The sequence below is a fragment of the Babesia bigemina genome (genome assembly GCF_000981445.1).
Source record: "Babesia bigemina genome assembly Bbig001, chromosome : II".
Classification (NCBI taxonomy): domain Eukaryota; phylum Apicomplexa; class Aconoidasida; order Piroplasmida; family Babesiidae; genus Babesia; species Babesia bigemina.
Genome location: NC_027217.1, coordinates 1,215,344 through 1,233,722, shown reverse-complemented (window position 1 = coordinate 1,233,722; position 18,379 = coordinate 1,215,344). Strand labels below are relative to the sequence as shown.

The 18,379-nt window shown below is 42.3% G+C and overlaps 8 protein-coding genes across 8 annotated transcripts; 5 read left to right on the top strand and 3 right to left on the bottom strand.

Annotated features, from left to right (window-relative positions):
* Window positions 1–91: 91 nt before the first annotated feature.
* BBBOND_0205390 (hypothetical protein, conserved) lies at window positions 92–2,776 on the top strand (the record flags this gene model as incomplete). Its single annotated transcript, XM_012912113.1, has 1 exon — window positions 92–2,776. One exon carries the CDS (start codon window positions 92–94, stop codon window positions 2,774–2,776), a length of 2,685 nt encoding a protein of 894 aa, XP_012767567.1.
* Window positions 2,777–2,790: 14 nt separating this feature from the next.
* On the bottom strand, window positions 2,791–8,823 carry BBBOND_0205380 (hypothetical protein; the record flags this gene model as incomplete). Its single annotated transcript, XM_012912112.1, has 8 exons — window positions 2,791–3,107; window positions 3,143–3,338; window positions 3,374–4,138; window positions 4,173–7,221; window positions 7,257–7,415; window positions 7,451–8,034; window positions 8,070–8,680; window positions 8,721–8,823. The coding sequence occupies 8 exons, from the start codon at window positions 8,821–8,823 to the stop codon at window positions 2,791–2,793; spliced, it is 5,784 nt and encodes a 1,927-aa protein (XP_012767566.1).
* A 1,016-nt stretch (window positions 8,824–9,839) lies between these two features.
* On the top strand, window positions 9,840–10,739 carry BBBOND_0205370 (histone-like transcription factor (CBF/NF-Y) and archaeal histone domain containing protein, putative; the record flags this gene model as incomplete). Its single annotated transcript, XM_012912111.1, has 1 exon — window positions 9,840–10,739. The coding sequence occupies one exon, from the start codon at window positions 9,840–9,842 to the stop codon at window positions 10,737–10,739; it is 900 nt and encodes a 299-aa protein (XP_012767565.1).
* A 214-nt stretch (window positions 10,740–10,953) lies between these two features.
* BBBOND_0205360 (hypothetical protein, conserved) lies at window positions 10,954–11,842 on the bottom strand (the record flags this gene model as incomplete). Its single annotated transcript, XM_012912110.1, has 3 exons — window positions 10,954–11,230; window positions 11,271–11,357; window positions 11,625–11,842. The coding sequence occupies 3 exons, from the start codon at window positions 11,840–11,842 to the stop codon at window positions 10,954–10,956; spliced, it is 582 nt and encodes a 193-aa protein (XP_012767564.1).
* Window positions 11,843–12,586: 744 nt separating this feature from the next.
* On the top strand, window positions 12,587–14,233 carry BBBOND_0205350 (protein kinase domain containing protein, putative; the record flags this gene model as incomplete). Its single annotated transcript, XM_012912109.1, has 1 exon — window positions 12,587–14,233. One exon carries the CDS (start codon window positions 12,587–12,589, stop codon window positions 14,231–14,233), a length of 1,647 nt encoding a protein of 548 aa, XP_012767563.1.
* Window positions 14,234–14,430: 197 nt separating this feature from the next.
* On the bottom strand, window positions 14,431–16,630 carry BBBOND_0205340 (hypothetical protein, conserved; the record flags this gene model as incomplete). Its single annotated transcript, XM_012912108.1, has 4 exons — window positions 14,431–15,782; window positions 15,853–15,978; window positions 16,012–16,159; window positions 16,196–16,630. The coding sequence occupies 4 exons, from the start codon at window positions 16,628–16,630 to the stop codon at window positions 14,431–14,433; spliced, it is 2,061 nt and encodes a 686-aa protein (XP_012767562.1).
* A 714-nt stretch (window positions 16,631–17,344) lies between these two features.
* Window positions 17,345–17,778, top strand: BBBOND_0205330 (hypothetical protein, conserved; the record flags this gene model as incomplete). Its single annotated transcript, XM_012912107.1, has 3 exons — window positions 17,345–17,437; window positions 17,476–17,579; window positions 17,616–17,778. The coding sequence occupies 3 exons, from the start codon at window positions 17,345–17,347 to the stop codon at window positions 17,776–17,778; spliced, it is 360 nt and encodes a 119-aa protein (XP_012767561.1).
* Window positions 17,779–17,960: 182 nt separating this feature from the next.
* On the top strand, window positions 17,961–18,332 carry BBBOND_0205320 (hypothetical protein, conserved; the record flags this gene model as incomplete). Its single annotated transcript, XM_012912106.1, has 1 exon — window positions 17,961–18,332. One exon carries the CDS (start codon window positions 17,961–17,963, stop codon window positions 18,330–18,332), a length of 372 nt encoding a protein of 123 aa, XP_012767560.1.
* Between the last annotated feature and the right edge of the window lie 47 nt (window positions 18,333–18,379).

Here is an 18,379-nt window from a genome sequence, read left to right as displayed (position 1 = left end):
TCAGAATGTCACGCAGTGTCGTGTGCCGATGTGTGGAACTTATGTGTAAACGCGCCATGAGGACGTTTTCCTTTTAGTGTAAGTTGTAACCATGTCTATGCTGTTTTCATTGGCATACAAAAGAAAGTATGTCTTGCAATGCGTTCTAATCTTTTTCACGCTCTACTGTTGTTTGCGACGTATCTCTCATAAGCCCAAAGGTGGGATTCCAGTTGTTAGGGATCTTGATCCGTCTTTGAAATACACATTCACGAAGAAGCTCAAGGGTAAACCATTTGATTTCCAGTTCTTTAAGCTGAAGGTGGATTTCTTATCAGAAGACGCTGGCGCTAAGATTATTTCGCAATCGAAGACACTAACACATCTTAAAAGTATTCAAAATAGCGACAGGAATTCGTATCTTCTGGCCCCTTGTCAGAACACGGATTGGTTTATACTGTCCTTTCCAGAAAGTATATCAATAAAACATGTGGCCTTCATTTCGTATGAATATTATGCATCGACCTATAAAATTATCCGCATTTCTACGTCGCTGGTTTATCCAAGCGATAAATGGCATGTTTTGGCTGAAATTGAGACGGAGAGGGGGCAAAGTGAGGTATTCGATATCTCACCTCTCTGCGATAAGGGGGATCATGTCGGTTGCTGGGCAAAGTACATGAAAGTCGAGTTGCTTGATTACCATCGGTTCGAATACAACTACTACTGTTCATTGACTAGCATGAAAGTTTACGGTAGCACGGCAGTAGATGTGTTGGAGAGTGAAATCACAAACGGTAGTGGTGTTCATGACAAAAGGGGGCAAAATCCGGATGAGTTCAATGCCCCAAGTGAAATGAGACGCCAGTTGCCTTATATTGGCATGAGTGAATTTCAGAACACTACTCCTGATGCGGCACTGACAAAGAACCAGCGTATATTCCTCGACAAGAGGACTTATAAGAAACCGATCCCCATGTCCAAATCCAGGGTAATCGCTCGTATAACCATCGGGGAGTCTTTGTATGTGTTTATGATGCGTCTAGCAGCTAAGAATTGTGGTTGTGGCCGAAATAAACTTTTGTACCGACGGATGTCCCGATTTATGCGAACTAATCGATGTCGTATGCACAATGTGATGACGGTACTGGATGGCAGTGTGCAATGTCGTGGTTATCGTTCTATATGGTGTTCAATCGGATGGAACATGATGTACAAAGTGTGTTTGCCTTTGAATCATACATGGTTTGAGGCTGTTGTATACACGGCCATTAGGAAGGGTATAATCAAGCAGCAGTTACGTAGGGCATTCAATTCGAGGATTCACTCGCCATTACTTCTGTGTGTCCGCCATAATACGTTTTTAGGCATGTATTACTGCTATTCTAACTTCTCGTACACTTCATTTGCAACTCTAACGTCTACAGAGACAATCGTAGGTTTTGTACCCACACGAAGACGAGGTATACCCTTGAAACGGCTGTATGTGTTTTATCCTAATCAGGCGTTAAAGGGAATGGTGCCAATAACTTCAAAAGTTGTTTCGCATGTGTCCAAACGAAATGGTTTAGTGAGGGGAACGCACTTCATCCTCTCCGATGAATCCATTGCATCGGCTACAGTGTCAAGTGGGATTTGCAAGTTGACTCTACATACTCATGCCATCAAACATGCATGTAGTGTGTATTACCTAAATGATTCGATTTTTAAATCATATGTGTTCTACACAGGCAACATTGTGATGCGGGTGACAAAGAATTTAAGGTTACTGACGTTAATTGCCTACTCCGCATATGGTGGCAATGTGCTTTCGAAAATCGTTCCGGCAATTACAAAGCACGATGTAGCATCAGATGATTCTACTCTTCACTTATTTGAAAGCAGCGATGCTTTTGCTTGGAATAGCATTCAAAATGAACAAAGCGGCGTGATTGACAGCCAATCAAATACACTTAAAAAGTCTCCGACGCACAAGCATGTATTGTTGCAAATATCAGAACGGGTTAAAGCTCTCGAAATCCTTTCAAACGATCTTAACGAGAGGACTCATCACGTTAAAAGGGTGCTGGACACTCATGTAGATCAATTGCATCATTTAACAAAGAAGTTGCAAGACATATTGTGTCCACTACACAATATCGGCAGATGGGGTAAATACTTTCAAAAGGAACAGGAATCTTTGCTTCGATCGTGGGGCATGAAAAGTTTTCAAATAGTATACTCCAAGAGATTATCAAAAGGGTCTATCATGGTTCAGGGATGTGTTGAAAGCGATCTGTCGGCCATATTCTCTATGTGCACTTTACTGTTGAAGGAAGGCAACTCCGTACATAGTATTATACAGGATAATATATGCCCTATAGATCGAGTTATCCCGCATCAAACAAAAGGGGTCTGTAGGTGGGTTGTGCCAGTGACGCGTATCAGTCTTTTCATGGCAATTATGAAGCGTACCAAGCTGATTAACTGTTGTCGAAGATTTGGGTGCCAGTGCTTAAATCCAGCATCTTCATACACGAATCGTGTGTTATGGATGCCACATTTCACTAAGAATACAGACGCAAGGTGGAGATATGGTATTATGGATAAAATGTATTTATGGGTCGACGCATCTCTGAGTTCTGTATTTAAACCCATATATAGGATTATAAGCGTCCTGTGTGATCTCGTCTTCAACATATATACTTTGTTTGTCTGTTTGCTGATAACGCAGTTTTTCTGGGCATACCGATATCGCAAAATTAAAACCCTTGTATTCGATATACGCAATAAAATCCGCGGCAATATTTTTGAGTAAATATCGGAAAGTTATCAGATTAGCTTGTTGAAAGTATCAGGGTGTGTTGTTGGTCGAAGCGTAGGGTGCCGCATGAAGTGAGGATCACCTTTGTAATGAGATGGCCTTGCAAACAACCGAGTTTCAGTCTGCGCACTGTGACGCCGTAGGAAGGCTTCATACCTGAAATTATGGGTGCCAGCAGATGTAAGCTTTTTGAAACCGAACAGTACGTTGGAACGCTCATCGCCAAACGTTAAGTAGTTTACGTCGTTATTGGATGGTAGCTTGCGTATGCTTATAATGACGTTGAGCTCATGCGCATTGCTTACGTCATATTGATACCAGTTCTCTGTGTAAAAATTAGAATATATGGTGGTAACGCACCTAAATTGCATAGTACTGTACCATGCAGTGTTCTTCCTGACGTTACATCTACCATTTTCACAATTATGTCGGCGGCACCATCGAACGATAATGGCTGCTCCAGGAAGTTGGCTCCGGAAAGAATATGCTTGTAAATAAGCAAGGTATATTGCATTAACCGGAAGTCACGCCAACAGGCAATAATATCAATCAAGGCCTTCAAATTGTCATACATGTGAAAAACGGAGGTACCTGACATATACGAGGCAGCTGGTCCAAGACCGACTTCAAATCATTGTTGTAGTCGAATATCGGGGCTTTCAGACCAAATAAACGCATCTGCAGGAGGAGGAATGTCTTAGCGTGCGGATTAGATGCGTCTGCGCTGGCAATAGGCATAACGGCAGTTGAAGAAAGAGTCATGTTGTATAAGTCTTCGTTGTGCCTCAAGGGCACTTCATCGAATTCTTTAGCATTTGCCAAAGCGCGTAACATTTTGAATATGCCGATACCTGCGGCATTTTGTTGCAGATAAACTGTAAATGTTGCCACTGTTTGAGTACAAATGTAGTATTGAGATGAAAGCATACCCATTACCGAGGGGATTAGCACATTATCCTTACCCAAAGCTTGACTTTGGTTGTAATTTATTGATATGCAGCCAATATCTAATAGATGTTCAAGGCACAGACAAATTACGCGTTGGGCCATATCATCGGTGCTGGATTCCTCGTTACAACCTGACAGAAATTCCATATGCAAATAATATGTCGAATTTTTTTGCAAGCGCCTGTAAAAAAATGTATTTCTGATGTATTCTAATGCTTGTTCACTACTAGCTACTGTCCCTGATGCGATTTCGGAATTGAGGCTGTCGACTATACGCTCATGGAAGGAGGACTCGGCGGGAAACGGTGAAAACATGAAAGCTTTGTAAAAGTCTACCTTACGAGACTCTGTGTATATATACGCGTACGCTTCTTTGTCGTGTATTTTCCTCCCAGCACGTCCTACCATCTGGCACAGTTATATGCTTCGTCTAAGCACTTACTTGCATTATGTCGGTTACCGAATAATCCGCATATTTTTTTGTTTTGCCGTCATAATATTCGGTGCCCTTGATGATAACAATCTTGGCCGGTAGATTAACCCCCCATGCCAAGGTTGACGTAGCGATCAGAACCTTTATCTGTCCCCTGGTGAACATGTCTTCAATTCGCGTGCGGTCGCTGTCCTGCAAACCAGCGTGATGAATGCCTATGCCGTGTTCTACGAACATATTTAAATGTTCGTCACAAAATGGTTCGTATAATGTGTTTCCACGGCTCCATTTAACTGATTTTATTTGAATAAGGCCTAAAAAATCCTGAGCCGTAGTCCTAGTTTGCCTCCTTGAAGATACAAAAACCAACACTGGTGCATCCAAGTCATGCCTAAGAATCGTAGAAAATGCGGGTTTATTCATCGAATTCATCCTTGGGCAATATGCTTTTATGTTAAATCCATTAATGTAAAGTTTGCATGCGACAGGTCTCACTGCCGGCGAAAAATTAAATGCCTTAGTAGGTTTAACTCCTAACCAATCCGCTATTTCTTTTGTATTTGCTAGAGCGGTGGAAAGGCAGACTAGCCGGGTAGTAGTTGCACTGAAGTTTGAAATAAATGATAACCTGGTTACTATAGCTTCCAACACCGCACCTCTGCTCTCTCCGAGCAAGTGGATTTCATCGATAACCAACAGGCCTACCGAACGAACGTATTTACGGTTTTTCCAATGGCGTGAAATACCATCCCATTTCTCGGGAGTTGTTATGATGATTTGGCTGCTCGCAATCTCACTAGCGGTTGCGTGCGAATCACCAGTAACTTCCACTACACGTTTGAACTTCCCAAATTTGATGGTCCAGTCCTTTAGTCTCTCGTATGCTAACGCCTTGAGAGGCGCTATGTAAACAACTTTCTGCTGAGGCTGGCTTCTCCATAAACGAAACATTGACATCTCGGCAATCGCTGTTTTACCCGAACCAGTTGGTGCCCCAACTAGCAAATTGTCATCACTAAAGTAGCAATGAGGGAAAATCTGCGTTTGTAACGGATTTAAATACTTATACTGATAACCAAAGTGATTATTTTTCAGCACGGTAGTTGGGAGAGGTAAGAGGTCCAATAGTTTTGTGTATCCATCATCGGCTACCTGAAGTCTACGTGTTAGAAAAGGATTCTCAACTACAATTCCAAGCCAACGGCATGAGAATACTTTTATTGTCATATAATTGTCCTCTTCTTTAAGTGGGATGAACATCTCAACGCTATCCCTTTGGTTATCCGCAGTAAGAGTTATGCTAGCCTTGTTGATTATGCGAACCTCAGAACATATCCATACGTGAAACGATTCACTTAAGCCATTCCATCGTGCGCTCCAACAATTTTTTAATGCTAAGGTAACTTTCACCTTAGCAATTCGTGGGGTAATCGGTTGGCATGAAGAGTTCACTTGAGGGTACGGAATGAATCGGATATACGATTGGGCTGTCGACGCCTCATGTTTGGACTTAACTGAGTCGGCTAACTCAGCATGCGTTAAATTAATAAGGGTATCTAGATCGTACTTAACAAGTCTTGAAGCTGTTAGTGTAGACAACGTAGGCAACCTGCTAGATTGTATCTTCGTTTTGTCATACAATGCATGATAAGGGTCGCAGAAATGATAAACAACGCTGTTCTGTTTGCATTTTATATCCCAGATCTGCCTTTCAAACATAAGGAACCACTTATATATAACGTCGCCTATTGGTGGCCCGGATACAATCTCAGAGATAGACACTTCAAAATATGCAAGCAATAGTCTCCCGGTATTTTGTATAACGTAGTTCATGTCACTCAATAGGCTCGACGTCCTTAATGTTTTTCGACTTATATGAGCTTCAATAAGAAGACTCACTTTGGTGGTGATATGGTTCAGACCCCTTCTTGGTTTATATATACTAGCATCCATGAGCTCCTTTAATTCTTCCAACTCATCGTTACGGTATATTAGTGTTTCAAACTCCTTGCATTCACACAAACGTTCTAATATGTACTCTTCATTTATATAAGTCTGTTTTCGTGTATGAGATACGCCCACCTTATGCACGGATTTGTCCTCATGAGATATTGATGATGCATGGAGTGCTGGATTCAAAGAGATGGCGAAATTGTATATCGTTTCGAAATCAACGTAATACCTGCATGCGATTCTCCCCAAGTCGGTAGATGCAAAGTCGCCACTGCTTTCGTGATAACGAATCAATTTTGACTTGTCCAGATTTCCGGCGGCTTCACGCACCATTCTTTGCATGTGTAGTAGTACGTCTTCCTCTTTGTTGCTCTTTAGTCCGTATATTAGTGCATTTTTGCGCATTCTTACGTACAGGAACGTGTATCGTAACCATGTAACTGCGTCGGAATCGCTGAGTACTGTTCCCAATACAATTTCTGCGTTCAATGCATTTTCCAAGTGACGGTGTAACCTCGATTCTATTGGCAATTGCTCAGTCTGCATCTTTACATAATTGCTTATGTTTTTCTGCTCTGTGATAAGGACACCCGTGCCGGATGTATCAAATTGCGGCCTTCCAGCTCTACCCATTATTTGGGTTAGTTCTAAGTAATTAAGGTGACGATCTACACCAATTCCACCTATAAATGTGCCTTTTATAATTACGCAATTTGCTGGAAGGTTAACACCCCAAGCAAGAGTGGAAGTACAAACCAACACCTTTATCAGGCCATCCTTGAACATCGTCTCCACAAGATCACGATCCCTCCTCACCATTCCAGCATGATGAATAGATATACAATATTCAGCGAATTTACTTATGCTCTCATATTTGCACTTGCGCAGTGGCGAATTAAAATGCCTGTACACATCCTTTTTGGGTTTAAACATAGTTTGAGCCCTCAGAGAAGCCTGTATTTTCTCTATTAGCTTGGAAGCTGTAGTAACGGTCTCTTTTCTAGAGTGAACAAAAACTAAGCATTGTTTTCCCTTCTCTACCACCTGTATCATATGTTCGAAACATATATCCAGCATAACGCTTGATGGATCGCGATCTTTGACCCTAAATCGTTGTATCTCTGACTATGTATTACCTACCCATAAAATATCTGTTCTAGTGGAACGTGCCTGTATTCCCTTCCAAAATAATAGGCATTTTCAGGCTGCACCCGTAGAAATTCCGCCACATCGTGCCAATTGGGTAATGTGGCAGAAATTGCAACTATTCTCCTTGTCACTTGGGTTGATTCAATGAGTCTAGATCCGATTTTTATAATATACGAGAAACATACCTGAATATTCGCGCCACAACTATCTCCAATACGGAGCCACGTGCATCGTTTAACAAATGAACTTCGTCAATTATGACACAACTAACTTTCGTAAGAAAGGAGTTATCCGATTGAGTTCCGGTGGAATTCGAATTTCTTGTTATTACGTCGAACTTCTCCGGCGTGGTTACGATTACGTCGGTGGAGACAAGGGAACCCAACGAAGCTTCCGTGTCACCAGTAACCTCACGTACAGCTAGGCCCAACGGCTCCAGAGCCAACGAAAATTTAGATGTGATCTCCGCGGCAAGTGCTTTCATGGGAGCTATGTATACAACCTTTCCTTTCTTATGACCTTCCGTGAAAAAGAGGCCAAAGTTCTGTAGGGTGCAGAGCATAGCGACATTCGTTTTCCCGCAACCTAGAATACGTTGGAGTGGCACTGCTATGAACATACCAGTAGGCGCAGATAGCAACATATTATGAGATGTGTTGAATGCGGTATGGAAGACCATGGATTGAATCGTATTAAATTTTGCAATGCCCTTAAACGCTCCTCGTGCCCATAATGGCAGGGCATCTACTGCGATTAGATCTTCGTCATTCTAATTTGTATATCAAGGAGACAGCTTAAACTAACGGCGACAATTGGATTTTGGATTGGAGGTAACACTATTCTCTCAAATATCTCGTTATCGTCGCGGTCAATATCCAATGCCACTTTTTTAGGAATAAAAGGTGCAGTATCGGTGAGCTTGAAGGTATCTGAACCCGTGAATAACACCGTTAACAACTCCTCAGGCGGTATTTTACTTAGCATATCATCAATGTTGCTGAGGTTATGCTGCATACCATTGCCGGTCAGTTTCAATAGTAGAGATTGGAGTTGTGTGCGCATATGTGTGCTTGTCTTGTTGCGAATGAGGCCTTGTGCCACAAATTGCAGCTGCAATGTCCATTGCTGAAGCAAATTCTTACGGAAATGAATCACTCTGGATATAAAATGGAGGTGTGAGAATCCTAATTTCTCCGCAAGAGTAGCGGCAATTATGTCATCGTTGGCGCTTTGCAACAAAGATAGTATTATACCTAAAAGTGTCAGAGGTGGTATATCAGATTCTTCGCTTATGCTGCCACAAACCCTTAAACACCACTCCAATGTTCCTAGGTCGTCACCACCGTCAATTGTTGTGTCCCGTGCTTCATTACCATATACGCGAAAAATACTCTCGTCCGATTCATTTGTTCCTTCTTAAAATGCATTTAGACGAAAATTGAATCTACAACTAACCATTAGATGACGTTGCATTTCTGACTTGATGTTTGAGTAGGTACAGACAGCGCGGATCCCGAGCACAATAGGGGCTCTGAGGTCGCTTTTGTATAATTAACATCGTAGCATCTACAATTTCACGGCTTCAACTATATGCATTTGTCAAATGGGTGGGATTCGCAACTCTCATGTAACTCATAACTATAGGAAACTTATATATTTTACCATATCCACCTCTGAGCATTTCACTAATCGGCAATTTGTCATTTCTAATGCCGATCATATAACGGAAAGTTATCGACCATCGTCTCACGAATTTCGCGAATCCGAATAACAGGAATTATGCGATATGTAACGTGTCAACTCAATGAATTCAACAAGACTACACTTTTTGAAGTGGCAATTCATATAATGTGGTTTATATAGACCGTGGGATGTTAAAGTATTTCTAATTTGGATCACATTACAAGTGTGGTGTGTAACATCGCTCCGTAGCGGCCCTTCTCGACGAAACGGTACAAAAAGAGAACACGTTCGCATTGACAGTCCAAATCATGAAGCACAGATTTTGTCATCAATCCGCAAATGGTTTCATGATTAGATTAATACTCTAAGAATGAGTTTTTACACAAGCCGTTGCCTGAGTCGACAAGACGTCATATGTGTTGTTAATTACACCTTCCTTAACGAGTTGCGCCACATGAATCGTGATAAATAATGTTCCTTAATGGTGATAACTCTTGTCATTGCACGAAATTGTTATGCTGGTGGTGAACTGAGACGTATATGCGCGCATTCAGCACGTTACCCAATGTGCTATTGAATTGTAATAGACTCTTCCACAAATCATTTCATTATCACAAATACTTTTATGCGAGCAACGATGTCATAAAGTTCTTAGCTTTCCCAAGTTTTGTTGATTTGTACGCACGGTGTTTATCCGGGAATGATCAGTCGGTCTGGCTTGGTCTGTTCACTCAATGGAGACGGTTGGTTTTTACACATAGTAGTTTTCCAACACGATCTTTTTTGATCCTAATGTCTGTATGGCGACGTTTATAGTAAATCTGGCTGATTGTTGATATGCGGTAATAACTCCATTGTAACTGAGAGTTTGAACTGCGAATCTTCACAACAATGGCCGATTATGCAGATTTCGAACATAGGGGTGAACATATCGGGTGGCAAGTAGGGCAAAATGAGCACTTTGTATTGGATGGTTCGTGCTTAGTAGGCGATGTCGGTTCTACTAACAAGGGATTTCATCTCCCTGTTGCACGAATTAAAAAGATCATGAAAGAAGGGGAACATCCGGGTATGATTGCTTCGGATGCACCCATTTTATTGGCCAAGGCGTGCGAGATGCTTATCAGGGATCTAACATTGCAATCTTGGTATTGCACCCTTACTACCAGAAGATGCACATTGCAAAGGCAAGATGTAGCGGCTGCCATTTTTAAAAATAGTATTTACAATTTTATGTTGGATGTTTTTAAGCCTGAAGAGTTGTATCCAAAGTTGGAACCAAAGACAGACAACATGATACAATATGACGCGGTAATGAATGTGAACGATGGCATTGGTTATTCGATATCACCGAATGTCACTAAACCGCGGGATTCATACGTGCAAAGTCACGGAGCGATCGTCCAAACGCATAATGCTATATACCAAAGGGGATCAAACCGTTATATCCCAAACCAAGCCGCCCAAGGGCAGATGGTGAATGCGCCGATTTCGCAGTTTATACCCTGCCACGGAATGCCCGCAATCAACACTATGATTCATTACTCCAAGAGCGTACCTTCAAGCGGGCATGTGATGCAAAATGGGCACGTTGCCAAAATCCCCATGCAAGTTATACATAGTGCTAAATCGCACGCCATAATACCGGGCACTTTAACCTACGCAGAAGGAAGCCTGCTTAGTGAACATCCCACAAACCAAACTTCGCAGGGTCAGATGCCATACGTCCAGCACAGATATACCGCTCCGCAAGAGAACATCACGCCCAGATCCTACCAGCAACCGTACTAGCGATGTCGTCTTTACGCTTCGCGCGCTGAAAAGTGAATTCTCTAGTGTTTTCGGAACGGCGCATTGCTTTGCTGAACAGTACGAGTAAATCCTCAAGCAAATAACACTTATGTTAAACTACCTTCGCTATGAACATTAACTTTGGTTCACGTTATCAAACGTAAGCTACATGATACTATCATTGTAGTAACCAATAGCCTAAGTGCAATTCATTTTATCTATGCTCATTACTACCAACCTTGTATCTGTTTTCCACATTCTTGTGCAGGGTGCTGTCATATTCTGGACAGTCCACGAAATACTTGGGTGCGCTGAAAACCAAAGGGTACCTCCCGTAGTGCTTAGCGCGGTTCGGACGATAGGCTGCATTCAATGTTTGCGTGTGTAAATAATGGACTATTAATGCAATGACGGCCTTACCATGTGTCGTCTCTTTACTGTAGTCATGCTCATTGTCCACAAGTGAAGCAGTAAAGCGCATCGCGAAATTCCTATGGGTAAATATAAACCGTCAATGCTTTAAATGCGTACCTTAAAGAATGGTTGTAGTAGGGGATTGCGTGAGCATGTAACATAAGTCTATCTGGAAGTTGCAACCTTGCGTGGCGAGACCTCCCCCTGAACGTTGTGTGAAATCCTAAAATGTAAAATGTACAGAAGTTCGGTATTATTGATGGCCGTATACGACAAATCTATGAGGGGAATTATATAATCAAAATAGGTAGCAGCCTTATTTATGTTGCTGAGTTGGCTTTTTGTATTTAGGCTTGTGCCAAAAAATATACAAAAGGCATTTAGCGAAAAACAAACCCAGCTATATACAATACGCAGCACGCATATCATGCTTGTTTGTTTATGTAAGCGCGCAAAGATTAATAAACTTACGTTACGTCAGGGTTACCATCCAATTCATGGAAACCGACCACGACACTAACGCCGATCGTTACAGCACTCAATAGATAATACACATATTGTGTTGAATCGTTGTACCACAACCGATATGTTCTTTGAAAAAAGAAATCCTGTAGGCGCTTGTCCGTGTTGTTGTTTGTTAAGTTTTTGCAGACCCTTCTTAAATGGTGAACATCTTTAAAAACCACCATTTGGGAAACGAAATTTTGGGAAGGGTAGTAGCGTAAACGGAAGGAAACAAAATATAAGTTGAGGGGGATATGCGCGTCTTTGGGTGTCGCATCACACCCTGATTAACACCCGTGCTCGACGCAGGGTTCTACGTGTAACACTACGTGTAATTGTTCGAGACGTTATTTTGAAAAATAATTTGTGTGCTCTTCTGGTGTGTGTGATCGGGGTCTTTCACAACGGCAATATACGTATGGCTCTGATTAGTTCTGTCATCTTATTGTAGATTGTTCCTTCACAGGGCTTTGGAATCATAGCTTAGGTTCACGTAAATGGTAACACTTTAATGTGAGTTGGTTTTCAATAATTGCGTTGTTTTTATAACAGCTGCATCGACCCGGGTAAAATGCTGCACGTCTAGAGTTTTGCGAGGCCTGCGGCGTATTGCTAAGAGTCCATAATCGTTGTATCTTACGAAACATATTTTGGAATAATCGATGTTAACGTCACATATAACACGCCATGGCATATCAGCGTGTGGATTTATCGTAATTGGTTTCCATATTCCATCTGCAAGGCACTGTGCTATAATGAGATTGTATATGCAGTGGATCATTGTTGCGTTCAGTGTATGCAACTTTGGATCAATAGTTAGGGCGTGGTGATCCAACGGGTGTTTTGGGTCACCAGCATCGATATAACGAAGGAACAAAATGCTTCATTATTCCTCCCACACAATGTCAAGGCGAGATAGGTAAATGGGAATGAATGAATTTATCATTGGTCTTGTCTCTCGACTTGCCGACAGCGATATTAGGGTTGTCACAAAATGTGTTCCGTGGACACCCATTAAAATATGTCACGGCACCGCTGCTTCTGGCTACAATTGTATAAACATACATCAAGAATACTTTGCAAAGATTGACGGCAAGTCTTTACCTGGATTCGTAGTAGTAGGAAGGGCAGTGAATCAGTATTTTTTTCAATCAAAAATCGCTCAAACGAGCGCTGCAGATATATGGCTATGCTTCGATGTCACAACGAATAGTTTTTGTTGCATAAAGGCGTATTCCATCGAATCGTGTAGGCGGCAAAATGCTCTTCGCTTCTGTGCCGCTGAAATGGAAGTCGTTTCGCTTTTGGATAAGGTTATCGATGAGGTTCTGTATCACTCGTCCGTTACCGGACACCCAGGTGTATCAACACTGCGTGAGGTTATAATTAGCGTCGACCGCGATGTTTTTTACATTGTCATGGATTATTATCCATGCCAGCTACTGCATTTCCATTCAAAGCTTAACACGTACGTCGCGATGACGTCGACCAACCATGTTGCTTATGACCAGGGGGAATCATGCATGATACGTTTATACAAAGAAGATCATGCCCGACGTATAATGAAGGACATCATAGGGACTGTTATCTATCTGCACTCAGTAGGCATTGTGCACAAGGATCTGAAACCTGAAAACATTCTTCTCCTTCAGGATGATACATCCATGTACGAAGCTGTTAATATCTCTTATATATGTGATGAACACCAATTCGATGAAAGTAGTTTAATAGATGAAAATGAATCATACAACCCTTATTGTAACGAAATACTAGGTGAATACGTCGAACGTTTCCTGCTATCGGAAGTGACAACGTCGTGCTATGAAATTGAACTGTCTCATGTTGTAGAGATGCACTTTCCTTACGACAACTCGGTTGCATCGGATTCCGAGTGGCTATGGGATAATGGATGTGACATAGTCTGTGATATTATCCAGGGGAGCAAAGAGGAGAGCAAAACCATGCGGATAGGCAAAGCGGCTCTCCACTTTGCCAAAACAACTGCCGAATCGTGTATGCATAATTCGTGCAATTTGCTGGATTTCTTTCTCTCAGCGAGTGATTCGTACATACCGTACAAAAAGCCTGAGTTGCTTCTCAGCGCTGCTGAATCCTGGCGAGGTCAGCGCTTCAGAACAAATCAGAAAGCATTAATCCAGCGATCGGTAGTTGAAATACGGGATGTATGTGTGGTAATAACGGATTTCGGTGTGTCAAGCATTGGTGACGTGGATGTTGCAAACGGTCAGCCGCTTTTGTATGATGGCGAAGGCACAACATCGTTCTGTAGTCCAGAATCGCTACAATATGTTGAAGGCCCAATATCCGGAAGCAAACGTGAGATATTTTCACTGGGCGTGATTCTTTACGCCATGATTTATGGGGTGTTACCGCATGAAGGTAACAGCTGCATAGAAACGCTAATTAATATGCTGGAAAAACCGCTAATATTCCACAACTATCGACCCGTGTCGCCTGATCTAAAGGACCTATTGAAGGGCATGTTGAACAAGGATCCAAAACAAAGATTAAGCACTGAAAGCATCTTAGCACACCCATGGTTTGAGGCAACCTGATATATAGAGACAGTTTAAAATGGTGGTTAATACAATGCGAAATTGTTGTTATGGACCTAAGAACATGTATATCGTCGTGACGACGGATGGCCGCCATCCTTTTGCGCACGAAGGGGACACACAGTGGCGTGTTCAAGTGTCTGCATAGGCACCCGGGGCTTATTACATTAAGTTCTGAGCTTTGTGTTAGACAGCCATTAGACGTGATTCGATGTGATTAGCTTGTCTAACTTGCTGAACTTGAAATCCCTAAGCTTCAATCTTCCTAAACGTTCAAACTCGTGCACACGCTGACAACATTTTGCGGGTTGGTCAAGCGATCTCTTTGAAAGCATTGTAACTAGCACAAGCAAGTTATTCAGACTGCTGTAACCAGCCGTTACCACCATGGCATCAATAATGTTTAAACCCAGTCTTTCCATCTCCTTTTTATTTGAATCGGACATATCTAGCCACGCACGCCTAAGCTGAGTGCGTGTCTTATTTGCCATGCTAAATTTAATGGCAGAATCCATGTCATGTATGGCGCTTCCTTTTTCCTTTAATATCTCGTCCATCGTGCTCGTATCAATACCTCGATTTTTAAGACAATAATAAAGCGTGGGGTCAGTGAAAGTTTCGTTACCAAATATTTCCATCCTGACCTGTTTAAGGATATATGGCGTGGCATTAGGAATCCTCATGGTTATGGTTTCACGGAGCACATCCCAAAGAATCATATCTTCAGGTTGCAGCTCGGCGTGGCTACGTACTCGCTTGAATATAACTCGAGCGGTCCGAATGGGCAACAGCTTCCTTCCTGATTCAATATGTCTTTTAATTAAACCGGAAACTATGGGTACATTACGCAAAAGGTCCAGTGACTGGGACGTTAATCGAATCGCTTTGTCACGCATTGCGAGTTGAGCAGCCTTCATTAGGTACACGTCGCTTATCCGTTCTTCCTTCAATTTCGAAACAAATGCCTTAGCACCTCTCGAACAAAATGTGAATCCCAAGCAATATTTCAATAACAGGTCGCGCTCACACTTGTACCCTGCACGGTAAACAACGTTCTTAATAATCTGCGAGCAATACTGAGGATGAATCACTGCAGCCATGTACACAAGTTTGCATTTAGATTTATCGCTGAGACGCTCGTACACGATCTCATTTACAAGATTAGAAGGGGACCAACCGCTCTTGTCTCCCTGCAAAAAGGAAGCCGAAGAATAAGGATACCCTTGCGTGATGAAATCCATGCGCTCCGGATATGTTAGGCGCAAAGCCATATCCTGTTGTATGTGGAGATGTTTTTCCACATTTAGAGCTATCTTGTGCGATACTATGCCACTGCATATCATGTCAGATGCGCATGCAATGTTTTTACGTGTCAAAATATCTCTAACATAGCGCTCACGTATCTCCGGAGGGATGCCTAGCCGTATATATCTCAACAAGAGCAACAGATGGTACTTCAGAAGCTTACGACCGAGTATACAAAAAACTCGTGTTTTTGTTCTCCTTAGACATAAAACGTCAGGTGCTGTGTGTCTACCTTGTTCATCCCCTGCAGAATTGCATTATGTGCGTATGACCGAGATATGTAGAAAAAAACAAATTGCTATTTTTACACTTACCGGTGGGTTGTAGAATATTCATTCCAAATTTTCCTATTACTGCTGACACTTCCCGAGCCAATAACCTAGGGGATAATCTCATGTGGAATGCTATTCTTTTGTACGTGTCTACAAGTTTTTCCTGAGCTACAAATTAGGTCGGTAGCAATCGTGCCTTACCGTAATTGTATAGAACATATCTCTGTATACACGAGTTGTAGTTGTGCGTGTATTGGTGCACAAATAGCTTCGATTTCCCTGATGTCCCCATTATGTTGTTTCGGGGCAAGTAGCCTCCCTTCTCGATGTACTCTGATTTTGATCGATCCTGTATATTTATTGTTGTCATTAGCGATATGCTCACTCTCTTTAAGCGTCCTTTGCTAGGTTTTGGCCAAAGCCAATCAAAGACATCATTTCCCATATTCCCGAGATCGATGCCAAATTCTGCCAACAGGGGGTCCGTATATGAGTTCATGTGGCCTTTTTCGTAATTTTGTGGCTCGCATTGTGGTTTATTGGTGGGAATTCGTTCGTGGTTTTGTTCGAAAGACGACCGATCTAAATCCCCTTTACTACCTGAGGGTCTCCCGCGTGTACGCTTCCCGTTGGCACGCAGAGGGGTGCTGCCAGTGTCCCTAGAAGCTATGTCCAACCTTGCCTGATTGATAAAACCTTGGAATTGGATTCCTTCCGCGGTAGGATATAGTCTAAAGCTTATAACAAGAGTTGGAAATTCCGCAGAATAAATAACAAGTATAAATGCTGCGACTACGCCATGGACGCAAAGGCTGTTCATAGGTTTTAAATGGCATGCTTTTATGGTGTCGTTATATGTGTGAAACTCTGCTCAAGCGGCTGCGATCATGCCCACAGCAAAGGCTCGTCATCACTCAAACAAGAATTTTTAATGTTATGAAGGAAAACAGTAGCTGAAAGGGTCACACTATTTCATAGCAAACACCTTTGCCTGCAATTACTCGGTACAATGTGCGGAAGGGCTCCTTTATATACGCGTGCATAGCAAGAAAGCGCACATAGAGTTGACGCTAAAAAGTGGCAAACGCGGAAATAGTAATATAAAACACGTGTTTCTTTTATCGAAATACACTTATAAAGTTTGGCTCCAATCTTTGCGTGAGTAGTAGACGTGACGACGTAACACAGATGATGAGAATTACCTTTCCGGTTGAGCACGGCCAACAAGCACAGGGTGCCACACTTCACAAGTGTAGTTTGCATAATAGTTTATTTCATGTTCTTCTGTTGCTAGATTGCTACTTCAGCTTATAAAGTGAAGTAGTCTGGCTACCGCGTAATAATGAAGCTGTCATTTCAAGGTATCATGAATAAACTAAATATGAAATGATTTCTTATGCAGGATGCCATCATGTTCACTGAAACACGCGACACCTATGTTTACGTTACACGCAACAAACCCCCATAGGCTTGGTGTACTATGTGCATCTAGCCAAGGAATCTCACATTTAACTCGTGGATTGTAGTACCTAAAATGTTACCAAGGAAATTCGATATTGTCCATCCGAAAGATTTGCAGTTTCTGGAGTCATATGACCACTTGGTCGTTGATAATCCGCACGTAGGGGTAATTTCGTATTGAAGAAATTCCATTTGTCACTCTAGGACCCCCGAAATTTACAGCACACTCAGTGGAATTATTGCCGATTGCGTTACGCTCTGTTCTGTCGTTGTTGCAAAGAGCTTGGAGAAGGAAATCCTCGCTGCAAGTTGGTGACCATATCGTGATTAAAAAACATTCCCAGGTACCAATATTATAGAGCTGAAATGGCGTGCACTCAGGACTTCTTAGACATCGCAAACAAGTATCGTGACAATGGTAGGCGTGGATTTTTGTCACAACAAAACCCAGGCACGCACTCTACTGACATTCTACCAAGCCGTCAAGTTCACAATATTAGACAATGAAGGACGCCAAGATCACCGTTGTTAAAGCTACATCTCTGTCGAAGGATAGCAGGGGCCTTATAAAATTGTCACTGGCAGTGCAGTGTCCAATAGATTGGTTCGTTTACCTGCTGACCTAGGTCCATGTTAACGAAGGCGCATAGCCTGCGGGCATTATCAGAACCGTTTGCTGGAACTGTTGGATGAGTAAGTTTGCCTGCGGTGTAATAAATTTATTTAGGATCCTAAACCTGGGGTGGGTATCAGTGAAAGCCGATGCGCACTGGGGAGTCAATCGAGCTACACGTGCTATAGAGAATAACATCGACGTAGAAGCGGTCATTTTGTTCAAAGGGAACGTGTGTAATAACATGATATGGCATATACCTGCTGCATGCCGCTTGAAGGGCGTGCCTTTCGTGAGCATAGAAAAAAAGGTCACGCTTCCTCATACCATTCCCGTGAAAAACATCAGTGTGTTGGCAATAAAGAAGACTAATGTACGCATGGGTTGCCTTTCAGAGGCTGTAAGATATAACTATGATGACATGACGGTTAAGTATGCCGCTTACTAAATTATGAATATGGTTGTTGCAATGTGTGGCTGTGCATGACACTGCGT